Raw genomic sequence first — 27973 nt, forward strand, 5'->3', positions numbered from 1 at the left:
GCCAACGGGCTAGTCAAATATGTATATTATATATTGTTATAAATTATATATTGTTATATATTATATATGGTTATATAATCAAATATATATATTGTATCGTTCTACCTCAAAAAAAAAATATCAAAATCTACTTCAACACCAAGAGCTAGCCATTTTTGTACCTCGTGTAAATGAAAGACGTAAAAGAAACCAATGTTACCTGTTACCAAGGCAACCATCTAAAATAGTCTCTAGTTTGACAGCTCGGTGGTACGAACAAGCATCGATATTATTTTTGGATCTAGGCCATTGGTCAAAGAACTTATGTAATAAAATCCAACCTACTCTATCACACAAATATATTCGGTCGCTATCACTTTCAACAAACACTCTATCAACATATTATTATATTATACTTTACTCTCATATACTTTTATAATCTGTAAATATAAAAATCACCGAAATCTATTTACGCGTATAGCTTCCATAATATACTATATATACATGTGATAATATTTGAAGTTAATTTATTTTATAGTAAGCTTTTTAGCCGACTTCCAAAAAAGGAGGAGGTTCTCAATTCGACTGTTTTTATTTTTTATGTACGTTACTTCAAAACCTTTGACAGGGTGGACCGATTTCGACAATTTTTTTTTAATCGATAGGTGGTGTGTGTCACTTGGTCCCATCTAAATTTATTTAAGATCTAACAATCACTTTTCGAGTTATATCTAATAATGCGTTTTTACTTGACTATTTTTTCATCGACCTACGTTGTATTATACCGCATAACTTTTACTGGGTGTACCGATTTTGATGATTTTTAATTTAATCGAAAGCTGATGTTTATGATGTGGTCACATTTATATCTCATCGAGGTCTGATAAAAACTTTTTGAGTAATCTTTGATAATGCGTATTTACTTCACAATTTTTTCGTCTACCTACGTTGTATTACTTGTCGATATAATTGGAGTCGGTTTTTTTTTCGTTTACGAACAAACACAATTATTATTTAGTAGAAGCGAGTTTTAATGAGTATTTTTTACTTTATTTACCTATTGTTACGTAATTAAGTTAGTTTCAATCCTCTGACGAAGCTTTTAATAAACTTCTGACTTACACTAAAGGCAAAACATAAATCCAGAGTTCATTAACCTATAATTCAAATGTCACGTATGCTAATATCAGAACTATCTAATGCAGAAACAAATCATTTTCTTCATTCAATAAGACAATATTTTTAAAACAATACAATAGAAATAAACATTACCTAATACTTAACAATAAACCATCACCGTTATGATTTAATGTACTAGCTGTACGCTGCGCGCGTTGCTACGCTTTTTTTTGGAAACCTTTGTGGGTTCATGCACAACACTTTGCTTGAAGATCATGACATGATCAAATGCATAGTTTACGATTCTATAAAGAACATACAGACAAACATTCATTTTTATAGACAGATATATAGATAGATAAGTTTCAAATATTTATAAACAATTTTTTTTAATATCATATCAAAAGTCGACCGTTCCAGCGAGGATCGAACCTGCATCTCCGACTTACCGTGTCAGTGCTTTAGCCAATTAAGCTATGGTACGATGTAACCGCTAGATCGAAATTTTTGATATGATGATTTTATATTCGGTCTAAGCGATTCCCGCTGGAACGGTCGATTTTTGATATGATATTAAAAAAAAATGTTTAGAATTTCCTCATGTGTGGGTAACACAAAAATAAATCATACGATTCAAATATTTATACTTAAATATTTTCATGCCCATAAATAATACTCGTAAAATGGTATTATATTATTTCATTTATATACCATTAGTATAGCTGGCACATACGTGTTGTTAACTACGAATATAGATAATAGTGAATGTACGTAAATTAATAAAGTAAGTAATTTATCATCGCTTGTTCATCTAATCATTAGGTTCGTTAAGTAAGTCATTTATTAAAGTCGAAATTAGCGAGCATGTAACCTCTTAATAAGGCAGAACAGTCTGGAAAGGCACACATTGAAAATATACTAAAGGGTCTTGAAATTATATAAAACCTATTTTTACGTACTTACTTAGGTACTTACTTTGTATTCTTTCACAATTTTTTTGTATTTTGTAATAAATTTATGACACAATTACTATACTAATTATGAAAAGTTATATTAAATACATTTTTTCCGTTAGTTATTGACTTTAAAATCATATCTTATTCGACCCAATAAATATATTTAAAAAAATTAAAATCCCAACAAATTGACTCGTTTTACATGCAACAAAATGTTTTCAAGATTACAAACTAATATACATAAATACTATTTTCATAACTTCCATCTAATAAATAATAATAATAAAAAGAACAAACAAAAAAACATTTACTTCAAACCAGCCAGTCAACAAAGGCCTAAATTTCAATATTAACCTCTTAAACCAACGGGGACACGTGGCAGTACTCGCACGGCGTCCGAGAGACGCAATGCGACTCTGTATGAATGCAGACATCTTTGTTTTCTATCTTCCGCATCGCGAAAATATGTTAACTCACGCCATTTTCGGCGTTATATTCACCACGAAACGTCGATATATCAATCGTGGCTTAGTTTTCGGAGATATTTATTTAGAGTTTGTGAGACAACCTTGTCAAAAAGTTTGTAATATTATTCTTTTGCATTTGTATTGTGTATTACTTATATAGTGTTTTATTATGAAGTAAAACGATTAAATTAATATTTTAAAATGCAGAATTTTGCAGAATCTGTATTCCAAATCGGTGGTAGCTACTCTTTAACTTTTATCAATTTATTAAAACAGAATATATATGGATATAAAATATATACTTACAAAAAAGAAATTTTTGTTCTAATAAGAGTTTTATTGTGTATTAAAACGATTAAATTTATACAATGCGTTATTAAACTCTCGTCCTTCCTTTTAACTACGATATCAAAATCGCTATTACAACCTAAATATGTAACTAACTTGCCCTAATTCTTTAATAAAAATCAAATCAAATTATTATTATAATTATCGTCGTGTCAATGACCTACTCATATGACTTTTACAGTTAAGTTGGTCATTTATAGCTAATTTTTCTTCTCAATTTTTTTTTCCAATTGGCGATTTTGAAGTCCCTTAATACTAAGATGTACTTACTGTATAATGCATGCATAAGCTAAAATTTCGGTTATGGTATGCCTCGATATCTCTATATGGCCCTAAGCGGATGGACGCCAGATTAATAATTTGTTGTATATCAAGACTAATACGGCATTTCTTGCCGAATCTTCTCTGCAAAATCTGTATTCTGAATCAACCGTAATTTCACTTAAACTGTAACTAATTTATTAAAAATGAATAATTTCGATTTGTAAAATGACGAATAATAACGAGGATTCAAAAGTGCGTTTGAAGCCTTGAATAAAGTCATTTTTCATTTTGATTTCGATCTGATGAGTTATTAGCGTTTTATTCTGTATTAAAATGATAGCATTAATATATGAACATTAATAGTATGCAATAAATAAAGATAATTTGATTATGAAAACTATTTCAAACATTTATTCGCTCTGAAACCAAATCTAAAATTATTAAGTGACGTTTATGATTTACGATTAGCGCAATTTTCAACTATGTACACAACTATAAATTGAATTAAATACATCGCTAACAAACAAAATTACATGAAAAACCAATATAAATGTAACCCAGTAAATTTTCCCAAGCTCGAAACAATAATTTATTACAATATAATTTACATTTACTTTATAATAATAAAAAAAACATTTAATTATCGCTATTATTAAATATGACTTTTTTAATTACAATAGTACAATTATTAAATTCAATTTACAAATGACCAAAAAATGCAATTGAAAATCTCACCTTATTTAATTTACTTCAGTACTAATAAATACTAAAAAGTATTACCAATAAGTACTACTACGCTACGCTTCTGCCTGTAATATCCCACTGCTGGTCACAGGCCTCTTTCCCCATAAAGAAGAAGGATCAAAGCAATAAGTACTAATAATACTATAAGGACTTAGCAAAACCATTACAATTTAGTATCTTTAATGAGTATCTTTAATACTAATAAGTAGTACCAATTTTGTAACAAAAAGTACTAATAATACCACAAAATACTAGCTTTTAAAAAAGTTATTTTGCAAAAAATCCAGTAGTCATTACAATTTTAGACACTTTTCCTCACAAAGGGATCACTTTTAAGGTAACAAAAATTTGTATGCAGTATTAATCCAGTGAACTATCACCGCGTAATACATAAACTGTCCATTACAAAAGCTTTGTATCTGACCAACACAGCAAAAGTTCGCAGAAATATCACACGGACTAATTGTAATGTAGCATTTTGAATAATATTTCATGTGTGACCATTATTTTCAATTCGTAATCAACCATTTTTTTTTCATCCTTTATATCTCGACTGACCAGTCATAAAAGTATTTCAAAATATTTTGATATTTTATAGCTTTCAAGTACGAATACATAATATTTTGTAGCTTATGTATGTACATAGTATATTTTAACACACAATATATAACGCGATAGCTTATGATATTTTGATAAAAAAGTTGTTCCTATTATCTACAATTACGTGTTTTGAATATTATTTCATTATGTAATCTATACAATATCATACATTTATGTTATGATTATGAATATAAGTAGTAGTGTTATATGAGTCCAAAGACTCAGAACAATTTAGTATGTATTTGTAAGATTAATAATAGTAAAAATGTCAATTACCTGTAATTCATACTTCGTGTGTCGCTCCTCCTCAAGACTCATCCGTTTTTCGTGTTTTTTGTAATATTTCCTTTTGGCCGCTTGTAAATTGAACCACGTGTACGAAAAGGACTTTACAAAAGGCATCAGGGCCTCTATGAACGGATGGAACTCGTCCTGTGAACATTCAAACAATCAACACCATTTAAAATGATTTAATGAAATTTAAAAGTTGGCGCCCAACGTGGGACTCAATTTTTTTTCTGTATTTATTTTTTCATTTGTCACAATTATTTTTTATTTGACTATTCTATATTGACAAATAATGTTAATTATACAAATTGTTAAAACAATACTGATACAGTTACGTCTATTTTTCTTGCAATCGAGACAATATTTACATTCAAAGCATTCAATAATAATTAAACAATAGTCGTCACCAAAGGCCAGGGTCAGTCACAATTTTAATATAACGATGGAGATTTAAGTACATTAATAAATATTTAAATTGATTAATAAACTTCTAGAACATCCTAAATGCTAATTTGTGTACCTAAAACTAACTATAGCTAGATAATTTTGTTTACAACTAATCCTACAGAAATTATTTTTGTATGAAAGTTCTAATGCCCTAATTTTTTGGAAATCTAAAATGACAGATAAAAAATCGATTACTACATACGGCAATACGGCTCTCTACAAATAAAAAAAGAATGTAATCATTTAAATGAAGCAATGTATATATATAAGAAAAATAAGAATTTTTGTTTCAGCGCTGGTAACTCATTACTATAACTCTAATTTATAAATGTACTAACTGTGAACCGCGTTTTCAGACACGTTAATTTGAGGAATAAATAGCCTTTTTTGGTAAATGGACTATCCAACACAAAAAGGTTTTTAATTCGAACGATTTGAATTCGTAGTTCCTAAAATAGCGTTTAAACCAACAAACAAACTTTTCAGCTTTTTAATATTAGTATAAATGTATAACAAAATTTACAATAAATTAAATATATTTATACCGCAACGGAGGGTAGGTACAATAATCTCAATTGTTAGTTTCAGGAGTCTGTATTTGGGCAAACGCTGAGTTTTCACGTGCGAAATTTGTTAAAAATTCTTGTCATGATCGGTGGTGAGAAAACATGAAATTCTCGGGAGAAATTCTGTGTTTATCTACACATACATATTGGAGTAGAACTTTTTAACAAAAATGAAGTCTCTTTACACCTATCCAACTCTTTTGTTATAGCACAACACATTTATTTGTGTTATTAGAATGATCAAAACTAACAAATAGTTAGTGCATTTAAAAATTAACCTTATTTCATTTGATTACGTCAGAATTTAAGAACGCCTTTACCGATCTTAGTTATATTTTTTATTTTTCTATACTGAGTAGAAGGTTCTTACGAAATAAAAAAAGTTGAGAAAATTACGCAAACAATTAGATGATTACAGAAAACGTTATGAGGCATGTAAAAAGAGTGTCACTCAAATTAATTTAACTGTAACCTTATTAGCTAAAACCACAGAAAAGGCGACGATATCTTATTTTTATGTATAAAATTCCCGTGTCACAGTGTTAGTTAACTTACTCCTCCGAAACGGCTGGACCGATTTCTATGAAATTTAGTGTGCATCTCGGGTAGGTCTGAGAATCGACCAACATCTATTTTTCATATCCCTAAGTTATAAGCGGGGGTTATAAGGGTAAAGGGGTTAATAACATGTATGGCAAAACAACTTTTGCGGGGTCAGCTAATAAACTATAAAAGTCATAGACCAAAATAGCGACAATTTTAGTCAATTGCTTCACTAAGAGTCTTTCACCATATCAATAAATGGTAATATGTTGATAATTTAAATAACATTCATCAAATAGATGGAATAGAAATGTTTTAATCGTTTCAATAATTGTACGCCAGCTGTACTGTACTCTCACAAAATGAAAAATGCGGGACTTTTAGACCTCTATATTTTTATAAAAGTGCATTAGAATACACATCAAACTATACATTTAATATCATTTGAAGTCTTTTTTTAAATACTATTACACTAAAAAGAATCGGTTAAAAAAATATTATGTTGGACGTCAACGTTTTGGATGTACGGATGACAGCAAAACGGGGGAACCGCTGGACAAAATAAGCAATGTTTGTAGTTTGTCAGGAAACTATTGACTAAGAAGCGTATTGAATGTGAAGGCTGAAAAATTCTTAAATTTTTTACAATATTTTTTTTACGTTTTCTATCATAATAATATAGTATCAGAGCCATCTGTGATTATCTGCAAGAACCAAATCCACTAATCGAACTTATTATCTGTACACAAACTCGTTGCCAACCCTGCTTTCGACCGTCCCTAGGAGCTGTGGCTGCCTTACTCGCCACAGAAACACAACTCTATTTAAGAGCAGCATTATTTAGCTGATGATTTGTAAGGTTGAGATAGTTTTCCAGTCGTGCTGCTCCGTATTTTGATAAAGATATTCCCTGCTGTGACCTCAATCGGTTCAGTCAATTCAGCCTATCGCAGTCCACTGCTGGACATAGGCCTTCACAAGTTCACGTCGAAAATGGCGTCAAGTCGTGTGTGTTGCCCATAGTCACCACACTGCGCTGCGGGTTAGTAACCGCAGGGCTGGTTTTGTCGCACTGAAGATGCTGCTGCCCGTCTTCGGCCTGTGTATTTCAAAACCAGCAGTTGGATGGTTATCCCGTTATCGATCGGCTTTTTAAGTTCCAAGGTGGTATTGGAACTGTGTTGTCCCTTAGTCATCTCTTACGACATCCACGGGAAGAGAGGAGGTGGCTATATTCTTTACTACCATAACCACACAGCTATGCTGTAACCTACCTTAATACATTTACTATTTCTCAGTTATCCTAGACATTTATTTGATTCAAGACAAAAGGAATATATATTTTAATAGCAACAAAGTTATCATTATAATTTAGTGATCTTACTTTCTCCTAGCGGAGCATTCATTACTAACAATTGACGTTTTCTTGGTAACAATATAATGCATCTAAATCACCTTCATCTGACCTTAAATAAACGCCCTTAAATCACTTTAATATGACACGAACGGATACCGAGAAGCGGCTAATTTTAGTACTGTCTTTCAATATTAAACATCTATAAAATTTATTTTATACTTATGTATAGCCTGAAGTGATGATGATGAGTGATGAGTGGTGTGTATTAATCTTCAAACTATTATTATTTCTAAATAGTTTAGCTACTTAAAATTAGTTATTTTTTATACGTAAATGTATTATAATTATTTTTGCCTTTATATCATTGAAGATACGATTTACTGTGTGGCTACGGTACTAAAGAATTTAGCCACCCCCTCTCTTCCCGTGGGTGTCGTAAGAGGCGACTAAGGGATAACACAATTCCACTACCACCTTGGAACTTAAAAAGCCGACCAATGGCGGGATAACCATCCAACTGCTGGCTTTCAAATACACAGGCCGAAGACGGGCAGCAGCGTCTTCGGTGCGACAAAGCCAGTACTGCGGTCATCAACCCGCCTGCCCAGCGTGGCGACTATGGGCAAAACACATGAGTTCACGTTATTTTTGGCGTAAACTTGTGGAGGCTTATGTCCAGCAGTGACCTGTATAGGCTGTAATGATGATGATGATGATATCATTGAAGATATCTTTGCATTGACATCTGTAATATCCTACAATTTAGAACTGTGGAAACGGAACAATTAATCTTCTTCATATCTTCTCTATCGCAGTCCACTACTGGACATAGGCCTCCACAAGATCGCGCCAAAAATGGCATGAACTCGTGTGTGTTGCCACCACACTGGGCACGCTGGGCGGGTAGGTAACCGCAGGGCTGGCTTTGTCGCACCGAAGACGCTGCTGCCTGTGTTCGACCTGTGTATTTCAAAGCCAGTGGACTAGATAGGCTGAAGTGGTGGTAATGTTAGTAGATATCTTCTCTACTCTACGCGACACTGGCAAAAGTATTCCTACTTTTTTGGCAATATGAAACGTATTTGAATGAATGGAAGATATCAGTCCAAATCAATTAATGAAATCAATGATAGGAGGCTTTAAAACGTAATATTATGGGTTACCATAAATGGCACTCTAACAAGAATAAATCAACTGTAGGTGAAATTACGATTCACGACTAGTGTACAGTAAAAAGAAAACAAAACATAATTTGCCAGTACAACTGCATTAATCCAATACCTAAAATAAATGCAATAAAATCGAGGACCGCCGATATCAATTTTGTTTTAAAACCTCTAATCCAGTAAGCTTTTAAACCGACAAAAAATCAATGAAATGCATTTTGTATTGAACTCAATTGTAACAGCACATAAATGTCGTAGTACTAACTTTATGGCAGCAATATATATAGCAGAAAATATTCAGCTCAAAATCTGGTGCAATCCGACTGGAGATATACATCAACCTTATAAAAAATCACAATTAAATAATAACGGTCACAAGTAGGATTGTGAATTTGTGAGTAAGGTGGCCAGAGCTCCTTGGGAGGATCGGGTGTAAGGTCAGCAACGTTACCTGCTCAAAATATGAAGCAGCCCGACTGAGGTAGTACTCGACCTTACAGAAGATCACAGCTAAATAATACTGCTTTCAAACAGTGTTGTGTTCCTTTTACGCTTGCGATCCTTTTGAGTTGCAGGCGTATAGGCTACGGTAACCATCAGGTGCTTGTTTGCCGCCCTAATCGAATACGAAATATTGACGTGTGAGTAAAAATCAAAGTTATTAAGTATTCATCGTTGTGTGTGTGCAACCATTGTTGATTTGAATCATAACATAACATAATGTATGCAACTGTGACGACTCGATTTATCGCATATTTGCAAACTAAAAACGTAAAACTTTTATACTAACTGTAAAAAAAAGTAAATGCCGAGATATTGTCCCGTGCATACGGAATCACTTAACGTTGAAATGAATACGTTCTCGGAAAGAGGCGTTGCATTCGAAGAATTCATGAAGACGTAGGGATTATTCAACTGCATTTGCTTACATTAAGCATGTCCTTGTTAGATTGATTTGAATGGCATAACATTTGGATGTTAAACTAATAAAAACAACAAGCTGTGGTTATTTAGTTGACAGAACTTATAGGATTTTAATTATCAACTTAAAAGATTTTTGAAGATTTAAAGTTCGTTTTGATTTGTAACACTAAACATGAATGTAGTCGGATATTACGAAAATAACTGTTTTAGTTATTTAACCGTTCAATGAAAATATAAAGCACCTACTTTTAAATATTAAGAAAATAGATTTTTGGGGATATTTTTTTTTATAAATTGCAATAATGTAAAAAATAACCAGTCGAGTAGCGGAATTCCTACTAAACTTAGGTTAAGTTTTTAATTAAATCGCTAAAATACCTACGGACAAATAAATTAAAATATTAAACCTAATACTAATCTTAACAAATAACATTTACCCATATAAAACTACGACCCATATGACTATATCCATATGAAACAACTTTATACAGTACGATATACTTCGCACAGGAATTCAGCTCGGACTTGACCAATGTGAAAAGTATTCTTACATTTTTTTATAATTTACTAGCGACCCGCCCCGGCTCTGCGCGGGCGCAATACTAAATATAAAAAATATAAAATAAAATAAAAATGTGTTTACATACGATATCACATAAAATACCTCTAAATCTATCAGTGTTCCTCTATTATATTATGCATGTATTATACATATTAAGCTTTCTCTGGAATCACTCTTTTTACTACAGAAAACCGCATCAAAATCGGTTGAGTAGTTTTAAAGATCTAAGTATACATACGGATATACGATAGCGGGAAGTGAGTTTGTTTTATACTATGTATTGATTTATATCATACTAAAAAATATATAAATAATATTACTTATACTTAACTACTGACAAACCGAAACAATCACAAATCGCGTTTGAAGAGAATTTCTTTACAAATCTCATTTAAAGACAAGTAAATTAAAACAGGTGCGGGTAAAAGTAAAAAAGGGAATACGAAGAGAGCTTGTCGATCGGCTTATCATTCGTCTTTTATTCCAATTTACATCTTTGTACCATTTGCAGTTGAAACAAAAGCTCGAGGGTCGAGCTTTGAAGTTATAAAAGGAAAAAAACTCCAAGCTTCTGTTCGTCGGCTACAGTGACTGAAACTAGATAATTTTCACACTAAGGAAATTAAATTGAGTTTTGATACCATTTCTGTATTCGTTCTTTAATTTGTTTAAAATATATTTATAGATACTTGTAAAGTTATTTATCCTCGATATCGTTTCTGAATTGTAAAATTAAAAATGTCTGGAAATAGATTAATTGAATAAAGATATAACGGAGAGTATTTGTTTTCTAATAGTATTTGATACTAACATAATACAGAAACAGTTTTATTAATTACTAGTTGTGCTCGCGACTTATTTAACAAAAAAGTCATTGTACAGTTCGCATAGTTATAAAATAAATGAATTTCTAAAATAAAAGTAGCCTAAGTCACTCCTTACTACATCAGCTATCTGCCCGTGAAAGTCACGTCAAAATCGGTCCAGCCATTTCAGAGATTAGCCGGAACAGACAGACAGGCGGACAGACAGACAAAAATTGTAAAAAAAATATTTTGGTGTATACCTATACCGTGAATACATCCATATGCATTTAGTAAAAAGCGGTCATTTTAATTTTACAAACAGACACTCTAATTTTATTTATCAGTATAGATAACGCGACATACTTGTAAAATACCAATATATGTATGTATATCAAAGAGATTGAAAATGTAAGAATAATTGTTTATAAAAGTAACTCACAGCCGCGCACTTCCTACATTTCTTTGATATAAACTCCACCTTACACTATTATCGTACTACGAACGCCCACACCCAACATCAATGAACATCATATGGGATACATCACACGCCGTTCCAAGATTTATAAACAAAAGTTACAGTCAAAACAGCGAGTTGGCGGGGACGCCAGACGTAGCGCCGGTCTGCCAAGCACTATTGGCAGGACCCGATGCCGCGTGGAATTGCCGGTGTCGATTGGTTTACTTGCCAGTAACTTGACCATATATCGAGGTGACTGCACTGTTCTAATAGGTAAAACGGTTCAAGGACATCGACGTTGGTTAAAAGAATTTCAATAATTCTGAAATTCTTGATTAATTTCTAAGGTAATTTACGTTAGCTTAGCATCACATTAACACCAATTAATGAAAAAACAATGAAGTTTCAATTTGAAAAACGAAGATATAAAAGTTATTTTGAAGCCTATCTAAATATAGTAATCTTTTATTTTGAATTTAGAATTGATTTTGTTTAAAAGTATCTTTGAAATAATTATTCGTTTAAAAACAATTTACTATTAATTATTATACCTCTTTTTTCTTAAATTAACGTAAGTAAAACCGCGCGACACATCTAGTATAATATATAACCGACGACTTTTCAAAACGTAAAGAAACATTCAAAACAACTAAACAATCGTTTATCAAATTTAACAACTTTTCAAAACGTCCAAATATTTATAAAACTGTAACATTAAAAATCTTGAATACAACTGTTTAAGAACGCATATTATTTACGTAAAAAAGATGGCGAATTTCAGTAAAAACTCGCATAAACATTTGCACCCGTAACGCAATGACCGTTGTAAAGAAACGTTTAAATTAATTCCGTTTAAAAGATATTTTCTTTTAAGAGATAAAAGAATTAAGTCAATTGCCTTTTACTTTTAATTGTTTTTAAAAGGTAAAAGAAGGTCGATTGCTTTTTACAAATTTTCTAACAGAGAAAATATTAAATTTATTGTAAGCTTTTAATTACAAAATTTTACCTAAAAACTTTGTACAAGTTCTCATACAAACAAATTATGTAAATTGAAATATCGTCTCTATTTCTACATAGTATACAGACAGCTACAATCTCCCTTTGACAAAGAAGAAAAAAAGTTGTACCTCTTAATTGTTATTATTAATAATACTTAATCAATAATTAAATAAAAAACTTAAATATTAATGTTTAATCTACTACTTTTCACTGCGGCTTAGTCATTTAATCACTAATGAGGTTTTTGACTACTTATTGAGAGGCGACATCTGTGACTATGGCGTCTGCAACGTCACCGATATATGACGGGGATGATTGGGACTTTCAAAATGGCAATCGAGGTAAGACCCGTAAAATTAAGTGTTCAAAGTGAGAGTGAAAGTTTTTTATACAAATAGGTCGACAAACAAGCGTACGGAACACCTGATGATAAGCGATTACCGTAGCTTATAGACGCTTGCAACACCAGAAGCATCGCAAGCGCGCTGCCGACCCTACCCCTATTACCCGAGGAGCTCTGTTCACTCTCTGAAACACAACACTGCTTAAAAGTAGTATTATTTAGCTGTGGTGTTCTGTAAGGTCGAGGTACTACTCCAGTCGGGCTGCTCCATATTTTAAGTAAGCTGTGGTAACATTTTTGAAATGGTTTTTGGATTCAGACTTATTAGATTTTGATTTAAAGTATGTACAGTGTAAGGAGTAATTAGATCTGTTCAACGTGACTTAAACTTAAAATTGTGTTTGCTCGCAAACAAAAAAAACCGACTTCAATTACATCGACGAGTAATACAACGTAGATCGACGATATTAAAAAATATATTTCTAAGAAAACGATATATACACATATAGACAATATTAAAAAATATATTTCTAAGAAAACGATTATTACACATGTAAATAATATAAGATTTAGCTAGATATAAGTATAGTATTATAAGGAAATAATAATAACACAAAAAAAAAAAAGTTGACCATACATTAGATTAAGAACCGGTCGGTGGACTCACGTCTCTTTTGGAGACATTAAATACAAACATAGTCTGACTTAAACAGCGATGTTGCTGAGTAACGCCTACCTTGAAATAAAAAAAAATAAAAATAAAAATTTGCATGTGTTTAGAGTAAAAATAGACATGGGTTCATAAGCCCGTGGATGTATATGACTTGTAAATAAAAATAAAAAAAAAAAAAAAAAAACGTGGATCGACGAAAAAATAGTCAAGTAACTACGCGTTATCAAAGATTACTCAAAAAGTAGATATCAGATCTCGATAAAATTTAAATTTGACCACATGATAAACATCAGCTTACGATAAAATTAAAAATTATCAAAATCGGTACACCCAGTAAATAGTTATTGCGGATTTTCGAGAGTTTCCCTCGATTTCTCTGGAATACCATCATCAGATCCTGGTTTCCTTATCATGGTACCAAACTAAGGATATAAACGCATTATTAGATATAACTCGAAAAGTGATTGTTAGATCTCAAATAAATTTAAATGGGACCAAATGACACACACCACCTTTCGATTAAAAATTTTTTTGTCGAAATCGGTCCACCCAGTCAAAAGTTCTGAAGTAAGCCTCCAACCTCCTCCTTTTTTGGAACTCGGCTAAAAATAGACTATTCTGAAACATTTGTAGGTATAGATTACTCAAATCTAATCAAAATAATTTATTCATCGATTAAGGTTAGATACAGTAGAGTTATGCATACATGCTTACCATACTACTTTTTTAGCAGTATCAGATTTTATTTTAATACAATGTTAAAAGTGAAACTATACAAAATAATTTTTGGTAATGGAAGAATGTATTGAAACGTAATTTTATTCATCGTGTGAACTACGAGTGTGTAAGTTTGAAAGTGTTTAGATATCACACGCTCCCAATCAACGCTACTTTCCACCGACTGTGAAGTTGCCCAAACGAAAGTATTTTCAAAGATCCCGACGTGTTTACAAACTTTAAAATTTAACAATAAAACTAGTATCCTATCGAAGCACATGAACTATTAGGAAAACTTCCAACACATCGCCACAAACATTGCCAAAACACTGGAGTGCGTTCACCCTGAAAATTTTTGGCGGCAAATCGTTCGACGCCCGTGATTCCTTCATTATTATTTTTTTCCGTCTTTATTTCGCGGTCGTCCAATTTATTTTATAGATATTGGCGCCGGTTCATTGGGGATGCCCGGCTGGACTTGGCCCTGGCACCGGTTGGCGTACCTAACTGGGTCGCCTACGTCACACAGGAGCACTGGCCAAAATTACGGCACACGCGGAAATACGCCATGAAAAAAATGAAGCCGCCATCTTGCCACGCGCTGTTTTGGCGCGCAACAAGTGATGCGATGATGCGTCCAGAAACGCACTCACTTAGTGGACAGCGCACGTAGTTCTACAATAAATCCCCATTGTTGTAAACTGAATGCAAAATTCGATTATATGCATTTAGGTAGTTAGCCTGCACGCTGTTAGAATTTAAACTCGGTGAAGTTCGCCCGAAGCTTTGAAACGAGGAATTTCTATAAAGCACATTTGAACAGAAATTCAATATATTACGCTAACGCGTCAACATCGCATATAGGAAATGGGAATTACGTACATATTTTAAAAGTTGCAAAACAACATTTATCGAAAACACAGTTACACGGATAGAAACGCTTCAACATTTCTGACAGATATACAACTTCACAGGATGACTACAAATATCCGCGTATACTACAATACATCTGACATAGATTTTATAACTAAACCACTCACTTGAATTGTACTAATACCTAATATCATCTATACTTTCAAAAAATATCGTAACGCCTTTTTTCTTACCATTATGTAGATAGCATTAATGTTGCGCAATTGCATTATACAACATTATGTAAATACAATAACTTTCCTATAAATTACAAATTATGAAGATTTAAGCAATTATCTATACTTATAATAAAATTATTACAAGTCAAATTCATTATACTAAAGATATGTCACAGGAAACACTTTGGGCATTCTATACTCGATATTAAAGCCAACACTACTACTGCATTTTTGCTTTAACACTTCGAGTTAAGTGTGTGGATACTTTTTATCGGGAAATTCAGTAAGAAACTTTGGGAGAAAGAGAAAATAAACAAGAATGATTGCTTAAAGAAGATACATCTTGGGCTTTTAAAGACATTGTTACAATAATAATGATAAGAAAGCTTTTTTATATATAACTTGGTCGTCAAACAAGCGTAAGGCTCATCAGATGGTAAGCGATTACCGTAGCTTATAGACGCCTGCAACACAAGAAGCATTGCAAACGTCTTGCCGACCCTATCCCCAATTCCCCCCAAGAACTGTTTTTTATAACGCAGACACTTAGCCGATAAATGAAATTCAAGAACAAATAGATCTATTAACCACTTACTGTAATGGTGTGAATAGCCTTAAAACCAGCAATTACAAGTAGGATTCTCGCTCGGGAAATGTACAAAATGTAACTAATCAAAACGTATGGCCACGTAAGCACCGTGCCTCGGAGAGAAGTAAAATTATCATAGACACCTGACAACGATCATTACTCAATGCTGCTTCAAAACTTCGCTTATTGAAGAAGAGACTCAGTAGAAAGTACTTTACTCAATAGTGGGACGTAGGTATCATTCATTTTAGGGTGAAGGAAGATGGAAGTTAAGGAACAGCCTGATTTATTGAAGTATTTGTCCCAATAGTGAGGAAAAGGTCGAGGGGCTGGCTGATTCATTTCGATTTTTTAGTGATAAAGATCCGTATAAATGACCATTGACTCATCATTGTCAAAGTGTAAAAATACCATAAAGGCAACGCATTGAAAACACACGTTCGATTTAACGACGGATCGTAAAATAAAGACAACACCTACGGAACCGACCGAGTGCCTGACCATCAAAGAAAATTTATTTTTTTAATTTCCACATGTCCTTGATACCGTGAAGTAAAATCTTGGGAAATGCTGAGAAATATATTCATTCATACTTACCTCATTGTGGTGTCTTTAATATTATTTAGTAATGTTACCGTTATTTTAATTATTCTCAAATTCCCAAAAAACTTCTACTACATATCTCTCTATTGTTTTAGATAAAACAATCAAACATACAAAACCAGAATACTAAAATATCTCTTCGGTCTTTTACTAAGATAAAGAGAGAGTTTAAAATATACAGTAACCAAATCTAACGACTTGATATTCAAACACATACATATTCTCAATTTAAATTTACAATGAAAGACACACAAATACACAAACACACAATTCACATCTATCATCACACATCATACGTCATATTCGATTTTTAAATTATTTAAATTCGATTATCAAAATCAAAACTTTACAACATCCATAACAATACCATAATAACGAAGCATACACATACAAACACAAAAATAATGCGTATAAAACACTGCCCTATATTCAAAACCAAACTTGGTCGTAATATAACCAAATCCATCGACGTGTTTGTATGTGTGTGTATTTATATCGCATTACCAACAAGTTGAAGACCAACAGCAGCTGAACTGTTTGTGCAGAAATAGAAAATAGTTTCAAGAACTAACGTTAGTTTCAGCGATTTGTTGCGTTTCGTCTTATGTCTGTTTTATTTTAGCTTCGTTGACTGTTTCGACAGCTTCGGCAAATATATTTAATGTGATTCACTAAAAAGTATATAATTACGTGTATTCATTTGTTGTTTTTTTTTTTATATAAAATTGTATTGCCATTAAAATAATTTTAAATTGTAATGTAAAATATATTTAGTATTTTTTTTTGACTTATAAAACAATTACTTTAAAAAATGTATATATTATTTTTAATCAAAGATATCAAAAATAATTGCAGTTTAATTTTCAAAAGACATTTTAAATAAACGGCAAAAAATAATATAATAATCCAAATATATAATAATCAAAATACATAACTGTGATATATATCTAAATATATTGTAAGAAATAATAAAATCCTCTTGAACCGAAACCACACGTCAGACTGCACTCAAACCTTTACCGAAGCTTAATAGATACAATATCTGAGAACATCAAATATTCCTGCCTTTCCATTACAAGTCCGACCGCCTCTTAGTGCTATTTAAACGATAATAGAAAATTATATCTTCCCTATATCAATATTCAGTTCTAAATTAAAGTCAATCTATTTACTACAGAAATATATATGTACTAGCTGTATGTACTATATATGTACTCGCGTAATTTCCTATCAGCTAGGAATGTCGGGATAATAAATGGCTTAGGATGTGTGTGTTATTTTGGATATTTAGTTATCAAGTGAAGGACAAATAAACATTCATTTATCCTCACAAACTCCACTCCTCGTCTCTTCCCGTGGGTGTCGTAAGAGGCGATTAAGGGATAACACAGTTCCGCTACCACCTTGGAAGTTAAAAAGCCGACCGATGGCGGGATAACCATCCAACTGCTGGCTTTGAAATACACAGGCCGAAGACGGGCAGCAGCGTCTTCGGTGCGACAAAGCCAACCCTACGGTCACCAACCCGCCTGCCCAGCGTGGTGACTATGGGCAAAACACATAAGTTCACTGTTATTTTTGGCGTAAGCTTGTGGAGGCCTATGTCCAGCAGTGGACTGTATAGGCTGTAATGATGATAATGATGATGATATCCTCACAAAATTTAGCATTTATAATATTATTAGGACAATTATAGTAATAAAACAAAACTGAAGGGTTTGTTTAAGCGCTCTAATCCCAGTAAATACTGGTAAGTATTGAAAAACGAGTGTGCTTTATACCACACGACTGAAGTATGACACGAAAAGTAACTCTCTTTCTATCTTCACTAACTTACATCTCCCTCTCAACTTCCGTTCGCCTCGCCATATCACACTTTTCGTAAAGCCTTCACCAGCTTACTCCCCAAGTCAAGCGTGTGTAAAAAAATTTACTCCAATAATTCGTTTTGTGTAGCATTTGTCTCGACAACAAATAAAACTAATATACAAGATAACGCTACGATCAGTAGCTATTGCTGACAAATATTATTTGATTTATTATTTGATTTAATAAAAGCATGAAATACACACTACCTACATTTCTTATATATGTTCAACTAATCACAAATCAACAAATATTAGTAAAAAGTAGTGGCTATGGTAAACATTAATTTTGGGAGTGAGGAATCCCCAACCCTTGATTGTTTTCTATTCGTGGTAAAGGTTAATCTAGTCGAGCCTATGTACGAATTAGACTACGATACATTGCAAACAATAACCCACAGTTGTATCCGTCAAAATAGAATTCTAATTGCAAGAGTTATATTCCTCATATTTTTAAAGCGAATTTACAAGAAGTTAATATTTTAATCGTTAATATGAACCGTTATATTGAACGAAGTCAAGTTTTGGAATAAGCTTCTTGGAATAGCTCATATTAATAACTCCATTTAATCTGGTAGCGATCGTCACTCATAGTTGGGAATATATCAGCGTGGTAGATGAAACTATGAACCTACTCCTAAATGGAGGATGAAGCCTATGCCCAGCAGTGGAATGTTAAAGGGGGAACCGTGAATCTAAATATTACGAGTTAGTAAAATATGCATGTAACTAACTATAGTTACCTTCATATTTTTTTCGACACATTGATAACACATTTATATGCATCACTGACCTTTTAAGTAAAATATGAAAACTTTTCGCCAGTGATCATTATGTTTTTCTGTGTATCCGCCTTTGTATATCTTACTTTGTATGTATCACTCTTTTGTCATCTTTCTTTATGGTGTACAATAAAGAGTATTTATCATTATTATTATTCTATTAGCGCGTAAAAATATATACATAGATTATCTATATAATACGTGAAACAAAAACTGTGTAACCTTTTTTACGAAAATCGCGCGGACGGAAGAGTATGAATTTTCGCAGTTTATATAGGGAAGGAGTGCAGAATGCTAATATTTTTTTAATTATGCATTAAAAAATACATTAAATCAATAAAAAAAATTACACACACTACCATGTATTTGACACACACACGCCGTTTATTATTATAAAAGTATAGTCTTTGACAACAGAACCATAATAATGTACAAATTTATAATTTAAATTAATTATGGTCGAATTTCGACCACTAGGCGGCCACCAGTATTTTAAATTACTTCTCTTTGTAATTTTATTAACTTCAATTAAAATATTATTTACTTATTAGGAATACAAAAATTCCGTTAAATCAGAAATATTAGCTAATAGACCATTATTAGGAAGTACACCCAAGTCTTGTTTTAAAAGAAACTAATAAAAAATATCAAGAACAGAACCCGCAGTAGACTTTGAGTCAGAGTTAGTAAGTTTTATGTGCTGTGTTGACCCATTTTGTGAACATTGTTTTAAGCAACGTTGAAGTTGAAAGCAATTCAATTCAAACTTTTTCGTTCTAATGTACACACTATACGTCCTACACGGTTTCACTCGTAGATCTCAAATAACATATATAGCTTAAGTTGTATCATATCGTTTATAGCCTACAATATTATTTTTTAAAAATATATTTTCTTACACAAAGAACCAAAAATATAAATCCAGAAATTAATGTCCCGAACTAAGGAATTCTTTATTTTTAAAATATTAGGAAGAATACTAAAAGAAATTCGAATTTTGAAATTGAAACAAGATTATATAAATAGTAATACTAACATATACAATAGATACTAATACTGTATTATAAGCAAATGTTTGATTTCTTGATAAAATTTTTTTACGAGCATAATGCTATGTTGATAACGTAGCAACGTGAGTGACATCTTATATCTATAGTCGGATAGGAAAGTCGGTTTTTTGTTCAATTATACTGCGAAAACTACTAAACCGATCGGAATAATACTTATACCATAAGATGCAGCGTGTTTCGGAGAATGTTTTAATATATGATATGTTGGTGATTACTTATCGTTTAAAAATATTTGGACCGACAGAAGACGCTAGTGAGCTATATTTTAATTTGACAAAATATTAAAAAATCGTGTATTCGGATGTAGTATGATAAGTTAGTAGCCGACCGATGGCGAGATAACCATCCAACTGCTGGTTTTGAAATACACAGACCGAAGACGGGCAGCAGCGTCTTCGATGCGACAAAGCCAGCCCTACGGTCACCAACCCGCCTGCCCAGCGTGGTGACTATGGGCAAAACACATGAGTTCACGTCATTTTTGGCGCACACTTATGGAGGCCTATGTCCAGCAGTGGACTGTATTAGGCTGAAATGATGATGATAGTAAGTTAGTACATATTTCAATAAAATAAGAAACTCATTGTTGTTTAGCATTACTCTTTTAAGATTTATATTACGTTTGTAATTCATGCGATTCGGTTACAAATTCAATTAATTGATTTCAAAATCTGCAAATCGATGTTAATATTAACATTATGTTTATCCTCGTACTTAGCGTTGCGCAAACGTCAAAACACATTCTAACGCTAATGTGTGTTTAAGTAGTGTACCATTACAATGGACATACATTTTTAGTGCTACGACAGACAATACCTAGATCAATATTAAAAGTGCATAACACTTTTTGACTAAAACATTATATGTGACGTTTTCGAAATTTAATTTTTTTTTATGGTGTCTAATTTTCAAAAAGTACGGTATATTCTTGGAAATTAAAAGAAACATAATTTTTTTACCGTTAAAATTGAAAAATAACCTAAATATTACAGTAATAAAAATATTACAGTTTTAAAAACACAGATTAAAAAAACTAAATTGCACAACAAGATTTCCGACCAAAACAAACGTCAGATAGGCAGAGACGCGATGCGGCCACAGATAACGAAATAACCAGAAGCGACAGGGATCGCATTAAAACAACAACTTTATTAGAATTCCGCTCTCCGTGTCTGTGCATTCGTATGTTCGTACGTGCCTCCTTGGAAACAAGTGCATTCATCAGGAATAACTCCTTAAGACATCCGGGAACCGCGGACCGGTTAAAGTTTGCATTAATGTACCGCCTGCGAGTCCGGGAGCTTAATTACTACGACCTGAGATATTTCATTAACCAGAACACCTAAATTGTACCCTTGAATTTAACGTCTGCAAATGCGTCTGTTTTATATTATAATGGTACTTGCTGATCTGTCAAACGTTGTCCTGCCATTGGTTACCATTATCAAACAAGGGTGTAAGAAATAGGCTACAGACTACCTTCTCAGACCTAAAAAATATACAGAAAAAAATTCATAAATGTCGGTTAAGATGTTTCAGAGAAGTCCTGTGACAAACACGACATTTCTATTGATTAGATTATAAATTAACACAAATTACATTTGAGTCTAATGCAACTTTACCAAATATGTAAAGGAATTGTTTAAGTTTTTCTGGATCCTAATCTAAAATACTAAAGATCCAAGTTAGAAAAAGATATGTATGAAAACCTTATGTCACGTTGTTTGTGTTCGCATTCCTTGAAAAAAAAATCAAAGGTGATTTCCGTATTATAGGAAAAGTCATGTTGCTTGCAGGTGACAAAGAAACAGAAGGAGTACAACCGACAAGAAAGGCTAAAAGAACGTTTACACTTTATATTTTGTTTACAGTTTTAATCTTATTGATCATTTATTAAAAATCTGTCATAAATCATAGAACAGTTCAATTTATCTCAAAAACTAAACAAAGACATTATTTACTTCGAAGGCAATAAATAATGTTTAGATTTGTCGCTTGAAACAGAAAACTAAGAAGCAGTCCGAACTAAAGGAAATTGGTCGTCGATAAAATAAAAACAACGATACGAGATTTATACGTCAGTTTTTGAATTACAGTTATTTGGCAAGACTTGAAAAGTCAAGAATTTAATTAATTTTTGATATATTTTTATTTTTGTCATCGTCTTAGATAAGACGTCGGTAATCGGTCAGGGGTAAGGTTGGCAACACGCTTGCGATGCTTCTGATGTTGCAGGTGTCTGTCGGCTACGGTGATCGCTTACGATCAAGCGAGCCGTACGCTTGTTTGCCGACTTAGTCGTATTATTAACAACTTCGATGCATTTCTTTTTATTATCATTATGATAAATAGTTGTAGGTAGATCATGCAGATGTGTGTCGGCGTCAGGAGGTTTGTGTGTTTGTGTGCCTAAAATCAGCTTAACCCAAAGGTTGCCTGGATGATCGCTCGCTAAATCGATTGTTTGAAATTTTTTTTTATTTTTTTGTTTCTATTTTGTAATGGAATGGAAATTATTAATAAATAAATAACAGCATTTTGTCCTATACTGAGTTCATTAAATGTGAAGCATTATTATTAATTTATTTGACGCAACGGCCACTACTTTGGCGTTTTACTCTCATGATAAAAGTTCCTATTGGCCCTACATTTCTTTTTAGTGTTCCGATTTCTCGAACTTGTTCTACGCATGCATACATTTCATTTTTATTTGTATCGATTAATTTGCAATATTGAAACTTTCCCAAACTTTGTATTCATAATATATAAGCTATATCTAACCATTATTATATTATATATATCTAACCATTTTATCAAAGCTATCAAACGCAGTTATGATTCCAAATAGAACTGACAGTCTCTAAGATAAGTTCGCTTATGTGCATTTAAATAAACTGCAGTAGGTTTTATTATTCTACAGCAAATATACAATAATCTTATATATAAAATTCTCGTGTCACAATGTTAGTTAACACCGCTTCAGCCTGTAATATCCCACTGTTGGGCATAGGCCTCTTTCCCCGTGTAGGAGAAGGATCAGAGCTTAATCCACCACGCTGCTGCAATGCGGGTTGGCGGATATATTCCCTACTATGAGTAACTATCGCTATCAGGTGTACATGATAACAACCGGGACCGAAGGCTTAACGTGCTCTCCGAGGCAAGGACTGCACAAACACCCAGACCATGGCAAACACCTGTATGGCCAATACAAATGTATGTCACGTGCGGGGATCGAACCCGCAACCGCCAGCGCAACCGACACAATCCATACCTGTGACCGTTGCGCCAACGCGGCGTCAGTTAACATACTCCTCCGAAACGGCTAGACTGATTTTTAAGAATTTTTTTGTGCATATCGGGTAGGTCTGAGAATCGGCAAACATCTATTTTTCATCTTAGGGTATTAGCGATTTCAAATATTTTTATTAAGTGCCAAAAGTCTGAAAGACTTCGTTTCGTTCCCTTGGTAAACAGTCACGATCAAAAAATTTTAATAATTTGTTTAACCAGAATTTACACAGTGTATGTTGTATAATTACTAGCCGACCCCGCAAACGTTGTTTTGCCATATATGTTATTAGCCCCCCTTATATGTGCACACAAAATTTCACAAAAATTTGTCAAACTATTTCGGAGGAGTATTGTAACTAACATTCATCATTACAGCCTATACAGTCAACTGCTGGACATAGGCCTCCACAAGTTTACGCCAAAAATAACGTGAACTTATGTGTTTTGCCCATAGTCACCACGCTGGGCAGGCGGGTTGGTGACCGCAGGGCTGACTTTCTCGCACCGAAGACGATGCTGCCCGTCTTCGGCCTGTGTATTTTAAAGCCAGTAGTTGTATGGTTATCCCGCCATCGGTCGGCTTTTTAACTTCCAAGGTGGTAGCGGAACTGTGTTATCCCTTAGTCGCCTCTTACGACACCCACGGAAAGAGAGGGGGTGGCTATATTCTTTAGTACCGTAGACACACAGTACAAACTAAGTAAGTAACTAACATTGTGACACGAGAATTTTATATCATTACATAGTATAAATCAAAGTCACTTCCCGCCGTCTGTATGCTGAGATCTTTAAAATTATGCAACGGATTTTGATGCAGTTTTCTTTCGTAATAGAGTGAATCCAGAGGAATGTTTATATGTATAATACATGCATAATATAGTAGGAGGAACACTGATAGTTTTTACAACCGTGCGAAGTCGAGGCGATTCGCTAGTTAAATAATAAAATGAAAAATATCACATGAAATTAACCATCAATTGTAAATCATTAGCGATTGACCAATGCCCCAATCCCATTTTTAATTAAATGAATCACATTGACAATGAATTATGACGTTCTATATGACTCCGCTGCCAGTTTTGTCTCTTTAATTATAGAATATGCGTCAAATGCTAAATGTGGGTATATATTGTCAAAACGAACTTAGAAATATACAATAATTGCAGCTCGCATGGGATGTCTAGTCGCTATAATTTGTTTAGTGGATTAGTTGATCGATTGATAGATCGATTAATTTGCATGGTTGATTTAATCAAACCCAGGTAGAATGGAGAAGGTGAAGAAATTTTTATTTACAATAAACTACAATATGCTGTGTGGCTACGGCAGTAAAGAATGTATCCACCCCCTCTCTTCCCGTGGGTGTCGTAAGAGGCGACTAAGGGATAACACAGTTCCAATACCACAAAAAACAAAACAAACAAAAAAGTCCACTGCCAAAAAATCCCGCTGCCCGCGATATTCAGGAACACGAGTAAGCTCTCGAAACCTATAATCATTTCATAATTATTTCAAAAACAAACAAAAAAAAGTCCACTGCCCAAAAATCCCGTTGTCCCGCGATATTCAAAAAACGCGGATTCACTCGAGTTGCATCGAGTTATTATTCCTTACGCGTCACACAAGGTGAGTTGAGGCCGATGCACCTAGTCGGAGACTTCATTCTAATCACGATTAAATATTTTTTTACTCGACAATGGTCAGGTATTGTATATGTTATGTTAATACTTGCATTGTAATTGCTATTGTTTACAGATGTGTCATGGTTGCGTAACTAATTCGCGAGTAATTTTTTTTTTTAATTTTTATGCTGTTTTTTTTGTTTTTTTTTTTTGGTTTCGCATCTAGAATATGAGTCGAAATATAAGTGAAAATAGGTTACTATAATGAATTTAAAATAATTTGATTTCAACTTTTAAGTTTCTTTTACTAACAAAAATAAAAAGATACCGATTGTGAATTTGTTCTACTATATACTCTTAATTAAAAATATAAATTGAAAAATTATTTAAAGTTACTTAAAGTAAAAGGATAAAATCAAAATCAAAACTAAAAATAACTTTATTCAAATAGGCTTCAAAAGCACCTCCGAATGATCATCTTACAAATTAAAATTTTAATTATTGTTTGTTAATTGTAAAAGTGAAGGTAGCGCCGGCACCGGTTCAAAATTCTCAGATTCTGCACAGAAGAATCGGTTCAAATTTTAATACTACACTAACATATTATTTTAACATTAAACGCGTCAGAGAACAGGAATAAAAAATATTTTAAAATATCCAAAAAAACACCTATAAACTTGAAAAAAACAAATAAAATTCAATAAAAATTAATGAATTATCTTTGTCATTCATCAAATTTTTTTTCTACATTTTCAAAAGCTACCAAGTGGGTAAATCCTGTACCGACTCGTACTCCTTCTAAACAAAGCTGCTTAATCACTAATGCGTATTCGAATCATGTTTAACTTCCAAAGAGATATAATGTACAACTTTTTCATACTCATTTAAAGATCACAAACAAAATAAACGTTACGTCCGTACCGTGCACTTGAAAACGCGGAGATAACTCAGAATGAGGCCATTAGTGTAATAGAAGCGGTTGAGCATCCAAAATCATGCAAATCCTGCAATCAAGCGAGAAAATCGGTGAAAATTATTCACGTACGGTATAACTCTCAAAGCCGGCTAAGACGACGACGTCTCGAACACCAAACGGATGACGTTTAACGGCAATCGTATGCAAATACATCCCGGTGTTGTCCCGGGATAGTCCGGGATTACAACTACCCACATCACTAATCCCAGAGTAAGTTAGCTTACTGTTGTCGAGGGCTTAGGGTAAGATATTGAGCTCGTTTGTTTGAATATCGGTGTAATGTATGGACTGATAAATGCTAGTGACGCCGAGATATGACAGTATCGCCTCGGTAATTTGCTTTGCGCGGTCAGGTCTCTACGACTAGTGATGGCCCGGCTGACCGGAACGCGCTATCGATAATCCGTGAATTTCATAACGCAATAAAATTACAAGTCGATAGTATAATGGTATCCGTCTATAAATCATTATTAATAAGACATATTTAGTTACATGAAAGAAGTGGCGCCAGACGCGGAATACATTCAAATCATATATTGATCATTAATTCATCACATAGATCACACTCGGAGAAAACACTTGAAATGCTACGCCGTCCTTAATGCATCTACGGAATACATAACGACCGACGACTCGGCTCCGCGATGACCCTTTATTAAAATTAGACAAAAATGCACTTTCGAAGATAAAAAGAGAATCACGTCCGCGCTCGAGTACCGCCGTTTCAATAGCCGCCGACGTCATTAGGAAGAAAGAAGTAATTAAAAGTACGATAAAAAAATCTCGAGAAGCAAGTCGGCGTTTCCGCGACGTACGGAGCTCGGCGGGCGGACGGTGCACGGTGTACGGAAGCCACACCGCTAGTAAACAATCCATAATCAAAAAAATCTTGTGCAAGTGTTGAACTATAAACAAGAGTGTTTGGCAAGGCTGCGAGGCGTTCCCGATTAGACTGCGCCATCATTCCGCCGGTTCATTCAATATTTTTTTTTTACCAAACGCTGTAATTTCTTGGCTCGAACGCATCCGTTTACATGCCAAACAATAAATTTATTAGTCGAACGGAGGAGTGGCAACACTAAACGCGTCACGCGTCGATACGTCATCGATTGCGTGGAATTTTCAACATTTTGGAAATCGATTCACCCGCTCCCTCGATCGATTCGCACGCGTCCGTTATATAACGCCGCCCGTCAAGGTGACTCGTTCGAAGCCACTACTGGATCTATTTTAGTTCGAATTTCATAAATATCCCGTGACAGCTCATCTCTCCTCTCCCGCGTCTTTGCCGCCATGGGTCGCTCGACGCGGCTTGCGTAATTGTCGAGCTCCGGTGTCGCACAGAAATACCGTGCGACCGGTGTCCCACCGAACGGCGTCCTTGCTAATTTTAAAGTCCTTTCCGAAAGCTTATCGTTTATGAGGTAACGGAGGTGTGACGTCGGCCTGGCAACGTGCCGGACGCCGTACGCGCTCGCTCCGAGAAAAATGAACGCGTGCTTTATATTTAGCCGTGTCCCCGCAGCACCTTGAGGGACGGATCGAGTCGATGGCTCGCGCGGCGCGGCTCTAGCCGGATAATGGGTTCGATAGCGGGCTGGCGGGAACGATCAGAAAACTAATCGTATATTACCGTACGCGTGTCCGGGCGGCAGATGCGCCGACCGAAATTGCGGACCGGCGGGCTTGCCATCAATATCGTCGACCTAATTGAATATTATACAGCAATTTGTGTTGCCGAAAATCTGGCTGC

At 33.7% G+C, this 27973-nt stretch overlaps 1 protein-coding gene across 1 annotated transcript in view; it reads right to left on the bottom strand.

Annotated features, from left to right (window-relative positions):
• The window catches only part of LOC123666468 (nuclear factor 1 X-type), a 61947-nt gene that overhangs the window by 15970 nt on the left and 18004 nt on the right, over positions 1-27973 (bottom strand). Inside the window, exon 2 of the mRNA XM_045600559.1 lies at positions 4754-4909. Within this exon, the coding sequence (XP_045456515.1) occupies positions 4754-4909 (156 nt within the window). The remainder of the gene's footprint in view (positions 1-4753; positions 4910-27973) is intronic.

Source organism: Melitaea cinxia, chromosome 26, assembly GCF_905220565.1.
Source record: "Melitaea cinxia chromosome 26, ilMelCinx1.1, whole genome shotgun sequence".
NCBI lineage: Eukaryota > Metazoa > Arthropoda > Insecta > Lepidoptera > Nymphalidae > Melitaea > Melitaea cinxia.